Source organism: Amblyraja radiata, chromosome 17, assembly GCF_010909765.2.
Source record: "Amblyraja radiata isolate CabotCenter1 chromosome 17, sAmbRad1.1.pri, whole genome shotgun sequence".
NCBI classification, from domain to species: domain Eukaryota; kingdom Metazoa; phylum Chordata; class Chondrichthyes; order Rajiformes; family Rajidae; genus Amblyraja; species Amblyraja radiata.
The window spans coordinates 34,415,382-34,436,776 of record NC_045972.1 but is presented as its reverse complement, the minus strand read 5'-3'; the positions used below and the strand labels follow the sequence as shown (position 1 = coordinate 34,436,776).

Genomic DNA, 21,395 nt, shown 5'->3' with positions numbered 1-21,395 from the left:
TTCTCCAAATCTCTCGCTTAATTTTCAACGTTTCAGTTACACTCATGAATAGGGATCACTCTACCTTAATAATCAACACACATGCATACACACTCCATAAATATATTCTTAAATGTCAATGAGAGTACTTGATCTCAACACATGATCTTGGCTAACATTTCAACGCACCATGAGCAAGTCCAGCATTGATTTAGGGATGGAATGTGTGAAATTAGATCATTGCCCAAAATGTTAGTTCCGGTGCTTGCAAACAATCCCACTTTCATTGTTCAAAGATGTCCATGAAATTCTGCCAAGCCAATATTTATCCCTGAACCAATACCTCCAAAAAAGATCAGTTGATTCTTGATTTCATTGCACTTTATGGAATTTTGATGTATTAATATTGGTCGGTTAACTTTCCTACTGAAATAATAGTGACAACATTTTCAAATACATTTATTTTCAGTCAAGTGCTTGCAAATGTATGAGGTGCTATCACTCTGGAGTTTATTCCTTAATCTCCTATTTGTATCTATTCTGTGACAAGGCTCAAAAACAACTTTAACAGAGGGGCAGAGACAGCAAAGTTGGAAGTGTTGCCCAAAATTGTGGGTGGTGGATTTGGAAAATTCAGGAGAATTCCAGTAAAAAAATCCCAAGAAGATGGGCAGCCAACGGATCCAATAATAATGGGTGGAACAGTAGAAGAAACGTAAAAGAGCAGAGGATGTGGCAGAACAAGACCATTAGGAGATCTCTAGATGAAGAGAAGGGCTTTGAAATCGAGATGTTGAAGGACTGGGAGAGTGGATTAGTGATGGAACCTGAGTGAAGATAGAAATCAGCAGTAGATTTCTGAATTAGCTGGAGTTTGTGTGGCTGGTTTTCAGAATGTGGCAAAATAACATTTTTGAAGAAGATGGAGTCTGGAAATATGTGAATGAAAATTTCAGCTGTGAGCCAAAGGTAGGAGAGAAAGTGGAATACTGGGAAGGTAGGAAGTGGTATTCCTGGTGATGATTGAGATGTTGGATTTGATGTAGTATTTAGAACACGTATGAATTTGCATATAGGTTGTTGGTTGAGATTTACTATTTCATCCGAATCTTTGCAAAAAAACTCCATTAGGCCACAAAGTAATCTTAAGGGGACAATTCCTTTATGTTATTTTACCTCACAATGATTTTAATTGGTAAAAATCACTTCACACTATTTTATCTCATAACAATTTTAACCAAACTATTTGCAGTGTGCTTGAATGGCTGAAACAGAGTCTGGAGAAAGTTGTTCCACAGCCTGCATCTGAATCAGCCAGAGTGGAAACTGAATTAACTGCCCCAGAAAACAAGGTCAGACTCTTGCTTAACATTGGTCCCGTGACTTCGAACTTAGTAACAAATAATTGTTTGATTATTCCAGTGTTTTTTGTAGGATTTCATTTTCTGTGTGTGTAACATTGTCTTTCATTTGGACTGTTTCCAGTGCTTCTGAAGAAACAGAAAGTGTATTGAAAGCTGCAGTAACCTGCTTTTGTGTCTACCAATGGACCTTGTCAACTTCTCAAAAGTGTAATTACGTACATTATTGGTGGAAGTTTGAGCTCAACAAAATAAAAAATGCTACTCAGTTAAAATGATACTTCTGTCTCTCCAATGTTGCTGTGTGACTTGCTGAATAGTTCCAGTTTTTTCTGTTTTCATTTCAGATTTACAGTTTTTCACGTTTCGAGAAACACTATGCAAGGAATCAGCATGTTATCACACTTGCATCACATTTTGCCATAACATAAACATTTGGTAATTGAGTATGAATCTCTTTAACATTATGTACATAATGTAATTCGGAGACTGGTCCTCAATGAATTTCATCATAACTTTATGGTCTAAATGTGATACAAATGTAAATGAATTTGTGGAGCTTCAAATCGTTATACTGCTATTAATAATGTTAATAGCAGTATTATGAATCATACTAACACTGACTGAGAAAATTACATGCAGACCGAGATTCACAGAACAGTATTGAGGGTTTCCCTGATTAACTTTGTACCTTAACAGATGTAGTTGGATTCAGCACAGTTGATATATTGATATGTTGCAAGCCTTTCCAGATGTTGGCTTTTACATGGCCTATCCCTTCCCCCCACAGATGCTGCATGACCCGCTTGGTTCCTCCATCACGTTGGTGTTTTGCCCATATCCATTAAAACAGCTCCTCACCACTTTTCCAACAGGAAAATAACAGATGCTGAAATTCAGGAAGTACTGAAATTACTGAGAAAATATATAATGAGATTTGTGGAAAGAGAATTGTGGACATTTGTCCTCTGTTAAAGGGGTGATGGAAGTGGTCCGGAAGTGGCGGCGCTGCCCTGGCAGCAGCGGCTCACCTGCAGTCCGTTTGTTTTTGCTTTTTTTGTGTTGTTTATTTCGTTTTGGCTAGTCCAGTTTTTGTTTTTTTAGTTTGTGTTTTGGGGGGGGGGGGGGGGGGGTTGAAACGGGGCTTGCTGTCTCTCCCTGCGGGGGAATGCGACTTTTTTGTCGTATTCCCCTTCTCTGCCTCCGTCTGCGCTGAGGCCTAATGGCGGAGCTGGCGACCTCGAGGCTCAGGAGGCAGAGCCCGCCAGGACTCGCACTGGGCTCGCTCTCGTGAGGACGGCCCGGCTCGGGGCTGGAACAGGGCTTCCGTGAGGGGCTGTGACGCTCCCGTGAGGACGGCCGGCCCGAGGAAGGAACGGTGCTCCCGTCGGAGTGGCCGAGCTCGGGGAGGTACGGCGCTCCCAGCCCGAGGGAGGAGCGGCGCCCAGTCGGGGCGGCCCAGCCCGAGGGAGGAGCGGCGCCCGGTCGGGGCGGCCCAGCCCGAGGGAGGAGCGGCGTCCGGTCGGGGCGGCCCAGCCCGAGGGAGGAGCGGCGCCCGGTCGGGGCGGCCCAGCCCGAGGGAGGAGCGGCGCCCGGTCGGGGCGGCCCAGCCCGAGGGAGAAGCGGCGGCCTGGCGCGAGGCTGAGACAGTAACGGCACTCACGTGAGGGCGATCCGGCTCGGTGCTGGAACGATGCTCCAGCGGCTGGGACGGTGTTCTGGCGGCGGTGGCCTGAGTCCGGGGTTTGGCCGCGGGCCAGCGGCTGTGTCAGCAGGACTGGTGGACGGCAGCTTCGACCATCCCGGGGCCGCGGTGTTTGAGCCGCGGGACTGTTTGCTACATCGCCCAGTGGGGTATCGCCTCAGCGCAGAGAGAGAAGAGGAGGGGAGAGACTGTAGCCCTAAGACTTTTGCCTCCATCACAGTGAGAAGGTGCTATGTGGACTCACTGTGGTGGATGTTAATATGTGTTTATTGTTGTTTTTTATTGTATTGTATGTATGTATGACTGCAGGCACGAAATTTCGTTCAGACTTCGGTCTGAATGACAATAAAGGAAACCCTGTAAACCCTGATGTTGTAACAATGCACATCCAATTCCACCTCTGAAAACCACCAGTACACAGAAGTCTGTTTTAGTACAAGTTGAGCTCACTGCCCACAGGCTAGAAGATTATCAATTAGCATAAAAGCAGAAATGAACTTATTTCCCAACAAGTTCACTATTCAGGTTGATTAATATAACGTGATACAACCATGTTATAGGAAAGATGTTGTCAAGCTGGAAAGTGTACAGAGAAGATTTACAGGATGTTGCCAGGGCTAGAGGGTCTAATCTATAGGGAGAGGTGGAGGAAGCTGAGACTCTACTCCTTGGAGTGCAGGAGGATGAGGGGTGATCTTATTGAGGTGTATAAAATCATAACAGGAATAGATTGGGTAGATGCACAGATTCTCTTGCCCAGAGTAGGTGAATCGAGGATATGCGGACATAGGTTTGTGGAGGGGAAAAGATTTATTAGGAATCTGCGGGGTAACTTTTTCACACAAAGGGTGGTGGTTGCCAGAGGAGGTAGTTGAGGCAGGGACTATCCCAACATTTAAGAAACAATTAGACAGGTACATGGTTAGGACAGGTTTGGATGGATATGAACCAAAAGCAGGCAGGTGGGATAAGTGTAGCTGGGATATGTTGGCCGGTGTGGGCAAGTTGGGCCGAAGGGCCTGTTTCCACACTGTATCACTCTTTGATTCTATAATTTTCCTTAAATTCAATGAAGTAATCAATTCTGTTTCCTTCTCCACAAATGTTGTACAACTTGGTGAGTATTTATTCACCACGTTTGCTGGAACAACAGAGAATTCAAGAGGTTGTTCTTATTCTTACTGTTGGACCAAATCATGTGTCTGTCATCTCCTTGGAATGCTTTCATGTTTTGTGCTGTCTTCTTTATAGGTTCCAGTGGAAGAGAAGGAACCAGGTGCGAAGGTGACAGAGGTTAAAGAGAAACTGCCAGCCGCTGTCACCATCATAGAAGGTATTAAATAGATCAGACATCAATTTTATTAACAAACATTGAAAATTATTAACAGTTCAGAAAGTCAGATGCAATCCCTCAAATCCACCTTTTTATTACAATATTATTTAACCCCATCCTTTTAATAATATCACTATTCCTTCAAATCAGTCTTCATTTCAGGTTAGGATGTAGCTAAATAAAGGTTTATCACTATCTTATATAATTGCACGGGTGTGCAAACGTGGATCTAGATTTTAGGGCCATGTTATGATAAGATGCTGAATTGGATGTTTTATGTAATGACTGCATCGCTGGTACCGATTCAAGCAATTTCTTCTATATTTTTCCCAGTTGCCCCTGCAGTACGCACCCTGGATCCTACAATGAACAAAGAGAAACAAGCAAAGTCCAAAGCAATTACTATGACCAGGTATTAATGTTCAAGCAGCTTTCTTGCAACTTCACAGAGTTTTGTCTCAGCTTCTAAAGGCATGGTTAAGTTGATCTCACTAATCACTGGGGAGTGTTTATTTGCTTATTAGGTGGTCTCCCTTTCTGATGTGGTGATTCCCACATCTTAATGGCACAAAACGTTTGAGGGCAGGATTAGAAATTCTGTGGACCCTCTCCAGTTTTTAGTTGCATCTGGAGTAAAGTCTCTGTCCAAAAGGGAGACATAATGTGGAGACAGGCACAGGGATGGGGACAGGTTAGGGTGGGAGGAGTGAGTTCAGTCAATGAAAAAAAAAAAGGTCTGTTCCATTTCCTGGACCAAAGGTACGTAACATACTTGAGAAATCCAGACATGCTGTTCTGTTCTTTCTTTAACTACCACATATATAAAAAGTACTTTCTTTTCTGGACTGAAGGCGACCAATGATTTTTGTGTTGAATTTTACCTCTCCAGAAATGAATTTGGGTACTTTCAGTTACAGCATTCACTTGATTTCACTGATCATTTGACCAAATCTGCACAAGGGAAGATGTAATGGCACAGTGGCATAACAGTTAAACTGACTGCCGCAGAGCTTGAGTTAACTGTGTTCAAATCCGTCCTTGGGTTTGTGTAGAGTTTGCACGTTCTCCATGTGACCGCGTGGCTTTCCCCCAGATGCTGCAACTTCCTTCCACAGCTCAAACCGTGCAGGTTGGTAGGTTACTTAGTGCTCAAAAATTGACCCTAGTGTATTTGGGTGGCAGGAGAACTTAGAATTGAAGACATGTGATAAAGAATAGATTACAGGGAAATAAGTGGAGGGATGGGACTGATGGAATTACTATGAAATTAATGGGCAAGTAACCTCCTGCAATGTGTTGGAATATGTGCAGTGCCTTGACCCTGCAGATTCTGTCTGCATCAAGCCGTATTTTATTTTCCCATTATGAATCTTCACATTGGCACATTTGTTTCACTGGTGCATAAACTCACCCTCCAATTGCTGAGTTTTCCTGCCCAATTTTCAAAATTGAATGATTATCAATTGAATTGAGTGCCACAGACGGCTGTGGAGGCTAAGTCATGGGGTAACTTTAAAGCACAGATTGACAGGTTTGTGATTAGTAAGGATAGAAACATAGAAACATAGAAAGTAGGTGCGAGAGTAGACCACCAGGTCCGTCGAGCCCGCACCGCCACTCGCTCATGGCTGAACACTAAACAGACACACTTACCCACAAACAGTAGACACAAGACACAGAACACAAGACACTACCCTCCCCTTTATACCGCTATCACCCCTCTCCACCCCAAGAACCTCGTGATCTCCTGGGGGAGGCAAAAAACCGGATAAAAACCCAGGTCCAATTCGGGAAAAAAATCCGGGAAATTCCTCTCCGACCCCAATCCAGGCGATCGACACTTGTCCAGGAGATCACTCAGGTCTTACTATACTAACCATACCTAGGTCCATATCCCTGCCCTCTCCCCGTAGCCCCTTATCCCCTTGGCAGCTAAAAAACCATCTATTTTAGTCTTAAATATATTTAAAGTTTCTGCTTCCACTGCTCCCTGGGGCAGTGAATTCCATAAATTAACCACCCTCTGGGTGAAGAAGTTCTTCCTCATCTCAGTTTTAAAAGAGCCCCCCCTTATTCTGCAACTATGTCCTCTAGTTCTAGTTTCCCCGATCATTGGGAACATCCTCGGTGCATCCACCTGATCAAGGCCCCTCACGATCTTATATGTTTCAATGAGATCGCCTCTCATTCTTCTAAACTCCAAAGAGTAGAGTTCCAGCCTACTTAACCTTTCCTCATATGTCAATCCCCTCATTGCAGGAATTAATCTTGTAAACCTTCGCTGCACTGCCTCCAGGGCTAGTACATCCTTTCTTAAGTATGGACCCCAGAACTGTACACAGTATTCCAAATGTGGTCTCACTAATACTGTGTACAGCTGCAGCAAGACCTCCGTGTTTTTATACTCAATCCCCCTAGCAATAAAGGCCAAAACTCCATTGGCCTTCCTGATTGCTTGCTGCACCTGCATACTAACTTTTAGTGATTCATGTACTAATACCCCTAGATCCCTTTGCGTTGCATTACAACGCAGCTCCTCCTCATTTAGAAAATAACTTGCCCTATCATTTTTTTTCCCAAAGTGAATGACTTCACATTTATTAGTATTAAATTTCATCTGCCAAGTTGTTGCCCACTCACCTAGCTTATCTATATCCTTTTGCAGACTCTTCCTATCCTCCTCATCCCCTACTTTTCCTCCCATTTTTGTATCGTCCGCAAATTTTGATATATTACACTTGGTTCCCTCCTCCAAATCATTTATATAAATTGTGAACAACTGGGGTCCTAGCACCGACCCTTGCGGAACCCCGCTAGTTACCGGTTGCCATCCCGAGTATGAACCATTTATCCCCACTCTCTGCTTCCTATTTGTTAGCCAATCCTCTACCCATGCTAATATATTACCCCCAATCCCATAATTTTTTATTTTTAGCAATAGTCTCTTATGTGGCACCTTGTCAAAAGCCTTTTGGAAGTCCAAGTATACCACATCCACCGGTTCCCCTTTATCCACCCGGGTTGTTACTTCCTCAAAGAATTCGAGCAGATTCGTTAAACAGGACTTCCCCTTCACAAAACCATGCTGGTTCTGTCCGATGAAGTCATGTTTATCCAAGTGCCCCGTTAGTGTTTCTATCAAAGGTTATGTCAAAGGTTATGAGGGGAAGGTAGAAGAATGGGGTTGAGAGGGAAAGATAGAATGGAAAATAGATATGATTGAATGAATACTCATTGGGCATAATGTCCTAATTCTGCTCCTACGACTAATGAACTTATGAACTTATCTTATCCATTATCTGGTAAGCTAGTTTAACACCGGATCGGAATCTGTAAATGATGTAAATGCAAAGATACGTGGCACCTGCCCCCACCCCATTTATTCAATCATATACTGCAGCTATTGTGGTGGTGCAGAGATTTAAGTAAATAAACGTAAGACTTATTCTCTTTACTTTTTTTTCGCATCAGTGAGAACAATAAAAGGTAAGTGTTCCATTTGCTGTATTCACTGTTTACATATTTTGCTACTCGTACATGTGCCAGTGCTGAAAAGTACATTATGCATGCATGGCGTTAGCTCACAAATAAATGGCATTATGGTCATATGCAGTCTTCATCTTTTCCCTCTGTCTGCCAGAGTTGAGCCTTTTGATTAATGAGGTTCTTTTGGACCAGGGTTGTGCTGTTGACTTAACATGGCTGTGGGATTAACCCAGGCATACACACCAACCTTCCACCGTCTTTCTTTGAAATAATGAAGTCATGTGATATAAGCAATGGCTGCATGTTCATGATAGTTTTCCTCAATTTTTCCAGGCTCTGTGTGTTCTATTTGCATTGTCATGGTTCTGATTTTGGATATGAATATTGTGCTGGGAATTCTGAGACCAAGAGAACTGTTACTCTTTTGTGTTCGGACCAGCACATAAGTAAAAATTGATACAATGTGTTTTCACCTCAGCCCTTCTACAAAACCCCTACCTCTTGTCCTTTCAACTGGTTTTGAATGTTATTGCTTCATCTGGTATTAGGGACCATTATGAAGAGGTCCTATGGTAGAGGAAGAAGCAAGATGGGGTGACCCATATATACCTTGCGGGATGGTGGGGAGATGCAAAGGAGGGTAACTGGAGCTGGAGGGAGGGATTTACACGGGGAAAGAGGAAATTAGAGAGCAGTGTTCTTTGGGAGATTCAAATTTGCTCCACAATGAAATAATCTGCTGATACTGATTTAGTATCTGACTTTTAATATATATATTTTAACATATTTAACTTTGTATTTTAATATGTTTAATGATTCTGTTCCTCAGTGTCTTCAGTTGGCTAGTGCAGGGCCTTGGGAAAGTTGTGCCACAGCCGGTCACCAAACCCCAGTTACCAAACGAGGTATGTTCTACATTGAAATGTTGAGTGTGGAAATATCAGGATGCTGAGTTAGAATCCATGAAACTTAAGTGGCTAGATTTTGGATCTCGCTGTCCTTTGGCGTACTATATTTGTGATGTATACAGTATTAACACCCACTCAGATATACCTGCCAAAATCCATGAAATTGGATAAAAATCAATTAAAAATACATTACATCAGTTTGTAAAAGGAATCGTGCTTGAATATTTACAACTGGGAAGGATGTCATACTTGAACTCTCCCCATGGCAGGTCTGCTGCATAAGAGTGTATGAAGGTGGCATGGAGGAGAGACACTGAGGTCTCCTCTATGTGGGAACAATATCACCCAACATGTGGTGATCTGACCTGACAAATTTCTTATACATTTTCTTACTACATTATAAGAGGCCATTTAGCCTATTGGAATTAATTCCAATTATTTCCCTTTAACTATCCCCTCATATTCTATCAACATCCTTGCTTATCCCCCTGCCATTTGCTCACACTCTGGGCAGTTTACAGTCACCAGTATGTCTTTGGGTAGTTGTAGGAAATTAGAGCATCAAAGGAAAGCCATACTGTCTGGTCACTGGGAGAATGTGCGGACTCCAGACAACAGCAACATAAGTCAAAATCAAATCCAATTTGTAGGAACTGTGCATCACTATTTGTTGTGGTATTGTGCCACCTTATGTTCTGTGCTGTGAGGAATCCCAAACTATTGCAAGATGTGGAATGATCAAGGGAGCAAAGATCACTGCAGTGATTTGTACAATAATTCTGTAAACAATTCTGGAATAACTATTGTTTAAATCCCCACTATCCTGTGCATTGGACATTGAGCCTGGCAGATGCTGTGTGCAAGTCATCTGTCACAATGCAGTCCCTTTAAGTGATGTTACATTTCCGATCCCTGTATGATATGCTGCTAGGTTTTTTTTAGTTTTTAAAAAGCTCCAATTTTTGCCTGTGGGATAGTGTTTGACTATTAATCTGATTAAGTCCTTAAGTGTACGATTGACTGACAATGAAAAAATGTTAGAAGCTAAGTTGAATGATAAGCTAAGCGGAGCAGATTTCCCCATAGATCCAGAGCACCCGGAGAAAACACACACAGACTGCACCCATAGTTAGGATCGAAACCGGGTCTCTGGCGCTGTAAGGCAGCAACTCTACCGCTGCATCACCATGACGTTGACTCTCTTTCTGAATTGGTAGCTGACTAGTGACGTCTAGTCCAGAAAGTATAACATGTGGTCAGCAAGATCAACTCCCTTCCTGCTCACCCCAAACCCCCATGAGGTAAAAACTGGCCCCAGTGGAAGAGAAACCATCACAGGCTAAATAACAGAATTCATGCTGAAACTCTTCTCTAACATACATGTTTCTCTTCTCTGCTTCCTAGGATGCCGGGACTACTATTGCATGTGCTGCAGAGGAAAGTAAGTACCATTTGAACAGAATACTTTAGGTTGACTTATAAATGGTCAAATAATCTCAAGTGGAAACTGGTGCTAGAAGCTCAGAGTTGGCGACTGAGCAGTGGGGATCGACTCAATGGACAGCAGATTGCTATGGTTCGATCATCTGGCAGGGCACAGAACAGATCCTTGAGAGGTAAGAAATAGGAATATATGAGATGTAGATAATGGCATCAAATTGGAGGCATTGAGCCACTTCAAGAAGGGACTAGGCCTCTGAATAGATTGTCAACAACCCTCCAACAAAGGGTATAAAATATGTAAAGATTGGGTCCAACTAACCTTTATAAGATTCAACTCATAGAAACATAGAAACATAGAAAATAGGTGCAGGAGTAGGCCATTCGGCCCTTCGAGCCTGCACCGCCATTCAATATGATCATGGCTGATCATCCAACTCAGTATCCTGTACCTGCCTTCTCTCCATACCTCCTGAACCCTTTAGCCACAAGGGCCACATCTAACTCCCTCTTAAATATAGCCAATGAACTGGCCTCAACTACCTTCTGTGGCAGAGAATTCCAGAGATTCACCACTCTCTGTGTGAAAAATGTTTTCCTCATCTCGGTCCTAAAAGATTTCCCCCTTATCCTTAAACTGTGACCCCTTGTTCTGGACTTCCCCAACATCGGGAACAATCTTCCTGCATCTAGACTGTCCAACCCCTTAAGAATTTTGTAAGTTTCTATAAGATCCCCCCTCAATCTTCTAAATTCTAGGGAGTACAAGCCGAGTCTATCCAGTCTTTCTTCATATGAAAGTCCTGACATCCCAGGAATCAGTCATGGTGAACCTTCTCTGTACTCCCTCTATGGCAAGAATGTCTTTCCTCAGATTAGGAGACCAAAACTGTATGCAATACTCCAGGTGTGGTCTCACCAAGACCCTGTACAACTGCAGTAGAATCTCCCTGCTCCTATACTCAAATCCTTTTGCTATGAATGCTAACATACCATTCGCTTTCTTCACTGCCTGCTGCACCTGCATGCCTACTTTTAAGGAACTGGTGTACCATGACACCCATAGGTCACTCAAGTCCTTTATTAAAACCCCACAACCTTGTTATATTCATTAAGAAACTATATCTTAAATTTTCACGACATGTTTCGCCTTAATATTTTTTAACATTAAAACTACCTTATTAACTTTCTCATTTTTTTCATTTTCTCATACACCACAATTACTTTTGTTATGTCACTGAATGCCAATGACAATGACAATCAAACATCTAAACTTACATCTCAACTTGCATTCACTGGAACTCATTCTCAACAGCGGAAACCTTTCTTTGATTGGTTTGGGCCGTCGATACAGAAATTATTCTGTACCTAATTGACACCTGGAAAATTAAACAAACTAATATGAAGTTGATTCTAAAGGATGTACAGTAGGCAAATTGAAGACATTTGTTTTCTTATACCTTCACATCCTAATGTGATGGTACCAAATTAAGGTTTGCCAGCCTTTGCTTGTTTGAAGTGTGTTGAGGTGGTTGTACCATTCAACCCCTGAGTCTGAGTTCAATTTTAACGTAAAATGTAAGATTCTTCAGCTGGAAGATTCAATGTTTTACCATGAAACATGTTTATGCCAATCACATCCCAGTTCCTATGAGACAAACAATCACAAAACGAAGCAGATCATAGATTTTTCCCCCCAAAAAACCTTTAATTCAAAGAAGGCTGGAAAACGATTGATGTGGGAGCAGGAGAAAAATCACATTGACTTGAGGGTTGAGGTTGTGTGACACCAGTTCATGATAAAGGATCTTCAACCTAACTTATGTTGATACATTAGTTTAAAATGGAGTTTAACATCTTAGTTTAAAAGGGAACTTAAGGGGACATAGTTAAGGACTTTACTCTCCACCCATCTTGTACTAACCTTTACCTAAAAACACTTACAGTAATTCTGAACTTGACTGCAAATTTGAGTAACTATTTGGTTACCACACATTGGCACCTTTTCACCTATATCTAGTGTTAAAATAAATTTGTTGGTGGGAACAGAGACAGCTGGGGATAGCTTGGGTGCAGGGAGATGAATAGTCAAAGTAGAGGCAAATTGCCCCTGGAGGCAGGTAGTGTTTTGATGTTTTCCCTAATTATATCGTCTTCTCCTTTGTTTCAGGAGGGAAGCTCGTTCTCGTCTCTGAAACAAATGGAAAATGAAGACTTTGGAAAGATATCAGTGTCTAGAGATCAAGTCCTGCCTGTAAACACTCCATCTCCATCACTGGGAGCTGAAGGCCACATTCATCAGAGAATGAGATGTTTCTTGGAGGGCAGAAACTCACTCAATCTGGGGGCACTCGCAGGAGTAACATGGACCAGTGGAGGACAAATCTTCAGCAGATACTGCTGCTTTCATGTGATATTCGCCCAGTTAGTTAGGCTACTTCTGGCTGCACTCACTTTTTCTACACACTTAGCTGAGTTTTATTGAAAAGGATTCAAAACCCATGTAAATAATTCAATTTAAACAAGTCAGTGTGACATTTTGCTTTTTTAGTCTGAGAGACATGTATCAGAATGTGTGATCCCCAGTCTGAGGGATGTCTATCCGGCAGTGTGATCCATAGTCTGAGAGATGTCTACCAGACAGTGTGTTACCCTCAGACAGAGACATCCATTGCAGTGATCCTCAGTCTGGGAGACATCTATCAGACAGTGTCACCTCGGTTTGAGGGATATTTAGGACAGTTTGACACTCATATTCTGAGGAACATCTGTTAGACGGTGTGACTCCCACAGTCTGGAGGACGTCTATTGGATAGTGCGGACCCCTGACACATCCATCAGATAAGCAGAGATCACATATTTCATGTAGTTCTGGTGGCTGCTAAGTTTAATGGCCATACCCTCTGACTCATTAAATTAACTGCAATACTCTTTTCAATGCAATTCCTACACTGGTGGTACAGCTGAGAATTTTCTTTCCTGATGCACACCATTAGTCACTCATCTGGTCACACTGTTTCTGTGTAACTTCGCTCTTGAGCCGTGCGTCAAGTACTCGTTAAGGATGCTCTCAAATCAGCCCATCCTTCTAATTCAGGATTGGGCTGATTTTCACTCCTGTGCTCACACCTACCAGCACCATCAGTGCTACCACTACTTCAAACTTTCACTGAGGATACCAATGTTGTCATCTGGCAGAGGGTGTTCAGATTTGACTGGATGTCTGCTGTTTGTTTTGCTTAGTGCAAGATCTGTTCCTGACAAAATTGTTTACAATTTGTATCATGCGTGGGCTCTGACTCCAAGTCTCATGTAGCACCAGGAATATAATAAAACACCAAGAGATGTGAACTGCTAAAATGCGTGTATTTTGTTTATTCAACTCTCTCCATCTACACTTATCGTGTGCATATACTTCATGCATATACAACACTCAATTATCCTGTATACATCACAATTATTACTCCACTGACTTGCTGCAACAATCTATACCTCGATAATTCAAGTACAAGTGGGGTCTCACTTAGGACCTCAGAACTGTGGATAAAATGACACTTACCTTTCAGTCATTCCTTGTGGCAGATGTAAATACTGACATGCAGTTCACACTGTCAAATCTTGAGATTGCAACATACATTTGTACATTGCTGATTTGTAGGAGGAGACTACTGTGACCACTTGCTGCTGCCTCTTCTTATGATGGGTTCTAGGGTCGAACATAAAGTCAGAGAGTTGGACAGCACGCAAATAGGCTCTTTGGTCCAGTCTTCTTGCCAACTATTGTACTTGCATTACAACAGTAATATTACAACAGTAATCCACATTTGGTCCTTTACCTTTAATGCCTTGGTGATTCAAGTACTTGTCTAGATTCTTAAATGTTGAGTGTACCTGACCTACACCTCCACAGATTCCAATCACTCTCTGCCTGAAAATATTCCCTCTAAACTATCTCCCATTTTATACCTGCACCTCATATTTTAGACTCCTTTCCTAGAAGAAACAGATTGTTACTGTCTACCCTTTTTTCCCTCTTATAAGTTTATATAACTTAATCAGCTACCTCTTCTGCTCAAGGAAAGGTAAATCCAGCCTATTCAACTCTCCTTATAACTGAAATTCCCCTATGCAGGCAACATCATGGTAAATGCACTAGCACAATCACATGCTGGGGTCTCCTGATATCCACATACAGGACTTTCATCCTGGCTGGTATCTCAATGATCTGGATTTTGTTATTTCTCTCTATCCATCCCTTTCCCCAGCTGCCATAATAAATGCTGCTGCTATGTGGCGGCCATGGGAATGAGCCTTTAAGCACTGATGCTGTTTTCTCATTTCTGCACAGCAATGTGTTCAAAGCTGCACTAAATGATCTTGATCCGAAACGTCACCCATTCCTTCTCTCAAGAGAAGCTGCCTGTCCTGCTGCGTTATGCTCCTGTCCCACTTAAGAAACCTGAATGGAAACCTCTGGAGACTTTGCGCCCCACCCAAGGTTTCCGTGCGGTTCCCGGAGGTTGCAGGTGGTTGCCAGAGGTTGCAGGTAGTGGAAGCAGGTAGGAAGACTGACAAAAACCCCCGGGAACCGCACAGAAACCTTGGGTGGGGCGCAAAGTCTCCAGAGGTTTCCGTTCAAGTTTCCTAACTGGGACAGGGGCATAACTCAGCATTTTGTGTCTATCTTCTGTTTAAACCAGCATCTGCGTTTCCTTCCTACACAATAAATTCAGTGTTTGTCGGGAATCATGCAAGTGAATTTTTAGCACTTCTTTCTGGGCATAAAACACCAAAAGCTTTTCATTCCAAATTCAGTTAATTGCTTGAATTTAAATTCCCCAAGTTGAGATTAAAGCAATGATGACATTATTATGTGGTTGATTGTGAGGAGTAGCACTGTGGAAATTTGGTTGCTATGTTGCAACAGAAAATGTAATTGCTGGGTGATCGCAAGATCACAAACCATTACTTGAATCCTCACAAAGGAAGTAAATAATGTGAAGGTTACTGTAAAAGAAGAGAGAGATTATATTTGGGATGTTGTTGGGCAGAGAAGACCTAATAAGAATAGTATTACTATTATCACTAAACCCATTGGTAAAAGACAACTGAAAGAAGGAGAAATAGTAAGAGGCACATTGGTCATGATCTTCCAATTCTCACTGAACTTTGTAGTTTAGCTAAAATGCTGAAGATTATTAATATTAAACCAATATTCAGGAATGAAGTGAGGAATAAAGCAGGAAGAAGCAGGCTGGATTCAGAATTCCACATTAAATCCTACCATGGCAGATGAAGAATTTTAATTAATAATTAATTAATAATATGGAATTAATGTTAAAGGATCATCAGTAAAGATTTCTACAAAATTACTGGATTGTTGTATAACACCTAGCCGGTTAACTAATGTCTTACAGGGGTAGGAAATGGCCATCCTTTCCCAGTCTAGCTTATGATGTGACTCCAAACCCACTAATGTGGTTAACATTTTTGAGTCCTCCGAAATGGCCCAACAAGGGGGAAGAATAATGGGGACCCGGGGTGGTGGGGACTGCAATGTGGGAGGGAGAAGAACAAAGGGCAATGGAGGACCTGGTGTGGGGGAACCGCCATGAGAAGGGGAGGGGGGTAGAACAAAGGGGGACCTGGTGCGGGGGTACTTTGTAACTTTGTAACTTTGTAAGTGTCCTTTAAGGGTGACTATTTGCATACCTTGGGTATTCAAGCAAAGAATTTCACTGCGACTTGTCACACGTGACAATAAAGTCAAGTATTCAAGTATTCAAACCAGTAAGGGAAAGGCCAGTTAACAATGGGTTGCCGTTGCTAATGAATCCCAGATCCTGAAAAATGAATTATCGGTAAGTAAAAGACTGACTACCGAATATTGCTGATGAGAAGTTATTTAATCCGCAATATAATAAACCTTATCCGTAATATAAACCCAATCCATAATATAATAGATCAATAATTAATAATCTATAATATGATAAACCAACATAGTTCAGAAAATCCATCATCAATTAAAGCAAATCATGTGAGCTCAGTTTGATTGAATAATTTGATGATGTAACAGATAAAATTGACTAAGTTAATAGAGTAAATGTAAATGGAAACTTTCAGAAGGAATTTCTCAAAGTACCACACATAAGGTTTGTTAATAAGACAGAAGTCCCTAAAATTAAGGGACTGTGGCAGAATTAGCAGAATTGGTTGAGTGACTCAATCAGAGAGCATGGTGATGGTTGGATGTTTTCTCAACTGTTACCCAGGGTCTGCTTTGGGTACATTATTCTCTTAATTTTTGGAGGTAACCCAGATTCCAATGTAGGGAGCAACAACATGATGTTTGCAGATAATATGCATTAGATAAAGATAATTGTAGATTTCAAAAAAAATAAATAGCATGGAGAAACAGACTGGAGAAGGATGTAGGAAGAAGTAATGCACTTTCAGAGGATCACTGTGAAAAGGCTGGCTAGATGATGAGGGAGAGCTAGTACTCAAATCAGGGCAAATGTGGTTTAAAAACACACATCATTATTATAACTTGGGGCATAAAAATAGAAAGAAGGAGTGAAATAAATAATTGGGGTGAGATCTCAGGTAGATAACTAAGTCCAAATATCAAAAAGGATGATAGGAAAAGCTGTTAAAAATGTCTATCACTGTTGTTAAGGGGAGAGACATTAGTATAAAGAGAGATTAGAAAACATAATTTGCAGGACATAGACAAAGCATTGTCTCTGGTTGGTTAACAGCCATGGATCACAGGTTTAAATAATGTCGGCTAAAGGAGGATGTTGTTTCAAGAATTTGTTTTCACTTGGAATTGTTGAGATCTATGACTCTCTACCTGAAAGGGTGGAGCAAGCTGATGTAATAAATAACTTTATAAGGGATTAGGAGTAACTTTCAAAGATGAAGAACTTTCAGGGTTAAGAGCAAAGTGTGACAATCCAAGCGTGAGCATGAATATTTTAAAGGGCCAGCACAGCTAAAATGGGCCAAATAGTCTCCCGCTGTGACATGATTTGAGGTTATCCTTGACATGTGCCTTTATAATCAGGGACATCTCCTTCTCTGTATTGGTAATGGGTTTCACCTGTTGGTCTCTGTAATATGTAACCTTAATTAATCTCTGCATAATATGTAATGTCAACCAGTCTATATAATGTTTATTCCAACATCTAATCTCATTGCTTTTACCTGCAATACTGTATGTAATCTCAATTAGATCCCGGGATGTTGAAGTCTCTGCATGGTCATGATAGTAAGTTTTATTTTTCCAGCTCCAAAGGAGATGGTGTTGGAAGATGTTGATTCTGATTGGGATGATGAGACACAGTACCATGATGCTGAAACTCAAACCAGTGAGTGTGAGGCCCAGGTGCAACTCACAAAACCAGCCATAAGAATTGAAGTGACACCGCTGAGTTCAAGGTACTGTACTGTATCTATTTTTTTTATAAAGTCTTACCACTACTTAAATCCCACTGCATTGCTAAAAGTGCGACGGTAGAATAGGCTATGATCAAAATTCACATCTCATTGAGTCTTTAGTTTAAAATTAATTGCAACTCACAGGCCAAAGCATGAGGACTTTAAAAGCCCTATAGTCTCTTTCAAATGTTGGCAGAGAATGTCCATTGTAACAATATCAAGAGATGTGTAACCCAACAGAGAGAAGAAATAGGTCAGTTAAACTCAAACAGGCTTCCACTAAAATCCTGATAAACAAGAATACAAAGATTCAACGCGAAATGGAAGATCTTTCGGAGAGAGAGTCTTGACCCAGCCAGAACAGCGGAGCTGGGCGGCACTGATGGTTGGACTGGCAATGATCCCGGGAGGCAGTGTGCAGGAGGAAAGGCTGGGCCTTTCTCCAAAATCTGCCAGCAGCAACGGATGAAAATCTGGGCAGTAGGGACCCTCACTTCCTATCCCTGCTCAGGAAAGAGTGGAGGTTGGAAGCCGTGCTGACATTCGAGGGGAGTCATGCCAGTGGAGGATCTCTGGAGGGTGTTGTGGGCATATTCTGCCCAGAATAGATGTTCATTCCAAATCATCAGATTAGAGGACACAAAGCACCAGAGCATGGTCTCAAGGTCCTGATTGACCCATTCTGTCAGGCAGTTAGGTTGAGAGGATACTGGTCTCTGCATTATAAGAAAAGGCAGGAGCAGCAAGAAGTTGCATTGCTTTGCTTCCGACTTTCTGTTCTGGTTATAATTTCAGTGTTGAATTAAGGGATAGAGCACACACAGTTTGAACTGAGGGATTGAATGCACTTTTCTAGTACTTATTACCTTAGTTTCTTTGTTTCTCCCCTCACTCCTACCTTTTTGGCAATCAAAGAGAGAAAGTATCGGAGATGAGAAAGCATCCTGTAAATATTAGATACAGAAGCACCATTTGGTCCATTGTGTCAGCTCTGTCATTAAAAAATACCTTGGCTGATTTATTGCCTCAAGCACAGCTTTCTTGGACTTCAGCCCAACTTCCCATGCCGATCGACATGCCCCATCTAGGCTGGTCCTATTTGCCCGTGTTTGGCCCAGATCCCTCTAAACCTTTCCTCTCCATGTACCTTTCAGTTTAGTGTACATGTATATGTGTTTTAGTGTGCATGTACCATGTCCCACCAAATACATTTCCACATACTTTCACTCCATCCTATCTTCCCTGGTACAATCCCTCCCTACCTATGTCTAAGACACTTCACACGCTCCTCATCTCTTCAATGACTTCCGTTTTCCAGGCCACCACTCCCTCATCTTTACTATGGATGTCCAGTCACTACACCTCCATCCCTCACCAGGAAGGTCATAAAGCCCTCCTCGACTGCAGAACCAGCCAATTTCCGTCTACTAATACTCTCCTCCGCCTAGCAGAGCTGGTCCTTACCTTCAACAACTTCTCCTTCGACTCTTCCCACTTCCTCCAAATCCAAGGCGTAGCTATGGGAACTCGCATGGGCCCCAGCTATGCCTGCTTCTTTGTAGGGTACGTTGAACAATCACTGTTCCAGGCGTACACTGGCCCTATCCTCTAACTCTATCTCTGCCACATTGACGCGTGCGTTGATACTACCTCCTGCACCCATGCAGAACTCATTAACTTCATCAACTTCATGACTAATTTCCATCCTGCACTCCAATTCACTTGGACTTCTCCGACATCTCCCTACCGTTTCTAGATCTCACCGTCTCCATCACATTTGCTAATTTTTACTTACTTTAAGACCCTAAGATGCAGGCCAAGTGCAGGACTTGACACTTTAACCCCATTAGTTTGCTCAGTACTTTTTGCCTGGTAATAAAGACTGTTTTAAGTTCCTCCCCCTCATTAGCCCATAGATTAAAATATACAGAATCAAAAATAAATATTTTGTATCTTTGTCATTCCTCTATTTTCCATTATCAATTCCGGAGTCTCATCCTCTAAGGAACCAATGTTTCCTTGAGCTGTTCTCTTCCTTGTTATATAATTATCATTACTGTCACAGATAGGGCCAGAGTTATCGTGAGAAAGGGTGTGAAATAAAGTGCAATAGAACGTTAGAGAAAGCAAGTTATTAATCAATCGTAATAATATGTCACTTTGGTAATTAATGTGGGTTTCATGTGGAAGGTTTTGTTTGTGAAGGTGACGCTAGAGGACGTCACTACCTGGACCAATTGTGGGTGTCATGTCAAGAATTTTAGACAGTGGGCAATGAGTCTGGGCATCTGCAATGTCTCCATATGTGGCTCTAAGGATTGCCATTTACAATGGTCTGTGGCCATTGGAACTTCAGTCACATCCAGAACAGAGTCCAGGCCGTGGCTTGCTGTGTACAGCAGTGTAACTGAACCTTTTCCTGGAAAATTCAATGATTATGGCCCGTGTTTGAAAGTCAGGGATTTTTTCTTTGTAAAATTTTCCTCAGCTTGCTAAGCAACAGAAGTTACATATGTTAACAGTCAACTTGGAAATTAATTTGTAATTCCATTCCTTGCTTATTCTTGGAACAATTGTTTACATTAAATGAAGGGAATACGATGTTTAAGTTGTTTCTGCTTGTGTCTGTCTAATATCAATTGTATTATAAAATGGAGTTTGTATTTGTGCAGCCAGCTGTGGAATATCACAGAGGAACCAGAAGGTGATGCAGAGTAAGTGTTCATGAGTGGTGCCAAAACAGGGAAATGACTTTATACAGGTCAGTCACAGTGGAATGTAGGCACAAGAGACACTCACTCATCCTCTCAAGCCAGTAATGTTGTCCAGGAATAGCCATTGGGCATGCTGTGGAGTACACCCTCTACATGGTTCACTACAGCAGCTGGACAAGCCTCCCTTGTCACCACCAACCGAGCCTGTGACCACTGCTATTTTAGCAGGAAGTTAAGAGCAAGATTGATTTTGGCCTGTGTAGGCCACCATAAGCAGTGGCTGACAATTCTCTTCCTTTAAAAATAGTAGAGAAGAACTAAATGTGGTTTTTACAACAATCCAGTAGATTAATGAATACCATTACCCACACATGTTTAATGTTCTTGTTGAATTTATATTAATAATTGATGATCACTCTAGGTTCTGGGGATTAATTTAGTTTAGTTTACAGATACAGCGAGGAAATAGGCCTTTTGACTCTCTGTGTCCGCACTGACCAACGGTCATCTGTACATTAGTTCTATCCTGCACGTTAGCAACAAATTACAGATATCAATTAACCTACAAACCGTATGTCTTTGGAATGTGGGAGGAAACCGGAGAAAACCCATGCAGTTACAGGGCGAATGTGCAAACTCCATACAGACAGCACCGATAGTCAGGATCGAATTCGAGTCTCTGACGCTGTAAGGCAGCAACTTTACTGCTGCACCAGTGTAATAAACCAACAGATACCCTGCTTATATCCTGCTCCATTTAATCCTCTCCTGACACATTCCTCTCCACTGTATTTGTAGTGACACAGTACACTAAGACCCACCTGCAAATGTAAAAGATCCCTTGGTATTAGGCCAGGACACTTCTCGTAAAACCCTGACTAATTATTATGCAGCAACAAACATTTTAAAATTCGATTTATTGGATAATTTCTCTAATTTCTTGTGAGATTTTGATATATGTAAATTGGTTGTGATAATTCCTGTCTTTTAAGAATTAACTCATTGACTGTGGAGTGCTCTGAGACC

The 21,395-nt window shown here is 41.9% G+C and overlaps 2 protein-coding genes across 3 annotated transcripts in view; both read left to right on the top strand.

The window, feature by feature from the left end:
• LOC116982716 (skin secretory protein xP2-like) overlaps window positions 1-13,572 on the top strand; it is a 34,985-nt gene extending 21,413 nt beyond the window's left edge. The window contains exons 11-17 of one of the 2 annotated variants that reach the window (XM_033036103.1): window positions 1,232-1,331; window positions 4,297-4,378; window positions 4,712-4,790; window positions 7,850-7,864; window positions 8,694-8,769; window positions 10,177-10,213; window positions 12,383-13,572. In XM_033036103.1, the coding sequence (XP_032891994.1) occupies window positions 1,232-1,331; window positions 4,297-4,378; window positions 4,712-4,790; window positions 7,850-7,864; window positions 8,694-8,769; window positions 10,177-10,213; window positions 12,383-12,423 (430 nt within the window). In that variant the 3' untranslated portion in view covers window positions 12,424-13,572. The remainder of the gene's footprint in view (window positions 1-1,231; window positions 1,332-4,296; window positions 4,379-4,711; window positions 4,791-7,849; window positions 7,865-8,693; window positions 8,770-10,176; window positions 10,214-12,382) is intronic. The other variant, XM_033036104.1, reaches the window with a different exon arrangement.
• A 3,943-nt stretch (window positions 13,573-17,515) lies between these two features.
• Window positions 17,516-21,395, top strand: part of cngb1 (cyclic nucleotide gated channel subunit beta 1) — a 60,577-nt gene continuing 56,697 nt past the window's right edge. Inside the window, exons 1-2 of the mRNA XM_033036466.1 lie at window positions 17,516-17,655; window positions 20,328-20,369. Of these exons, the coding sequence (XP_032892357.1) occupies window positions 17,516-17,655; window positions 20,328-20,369 (182 nt within the window). The remainder of the gene's footprint in view (window positions 17,656-20,327; window positions 20,370-21,395) is intronic.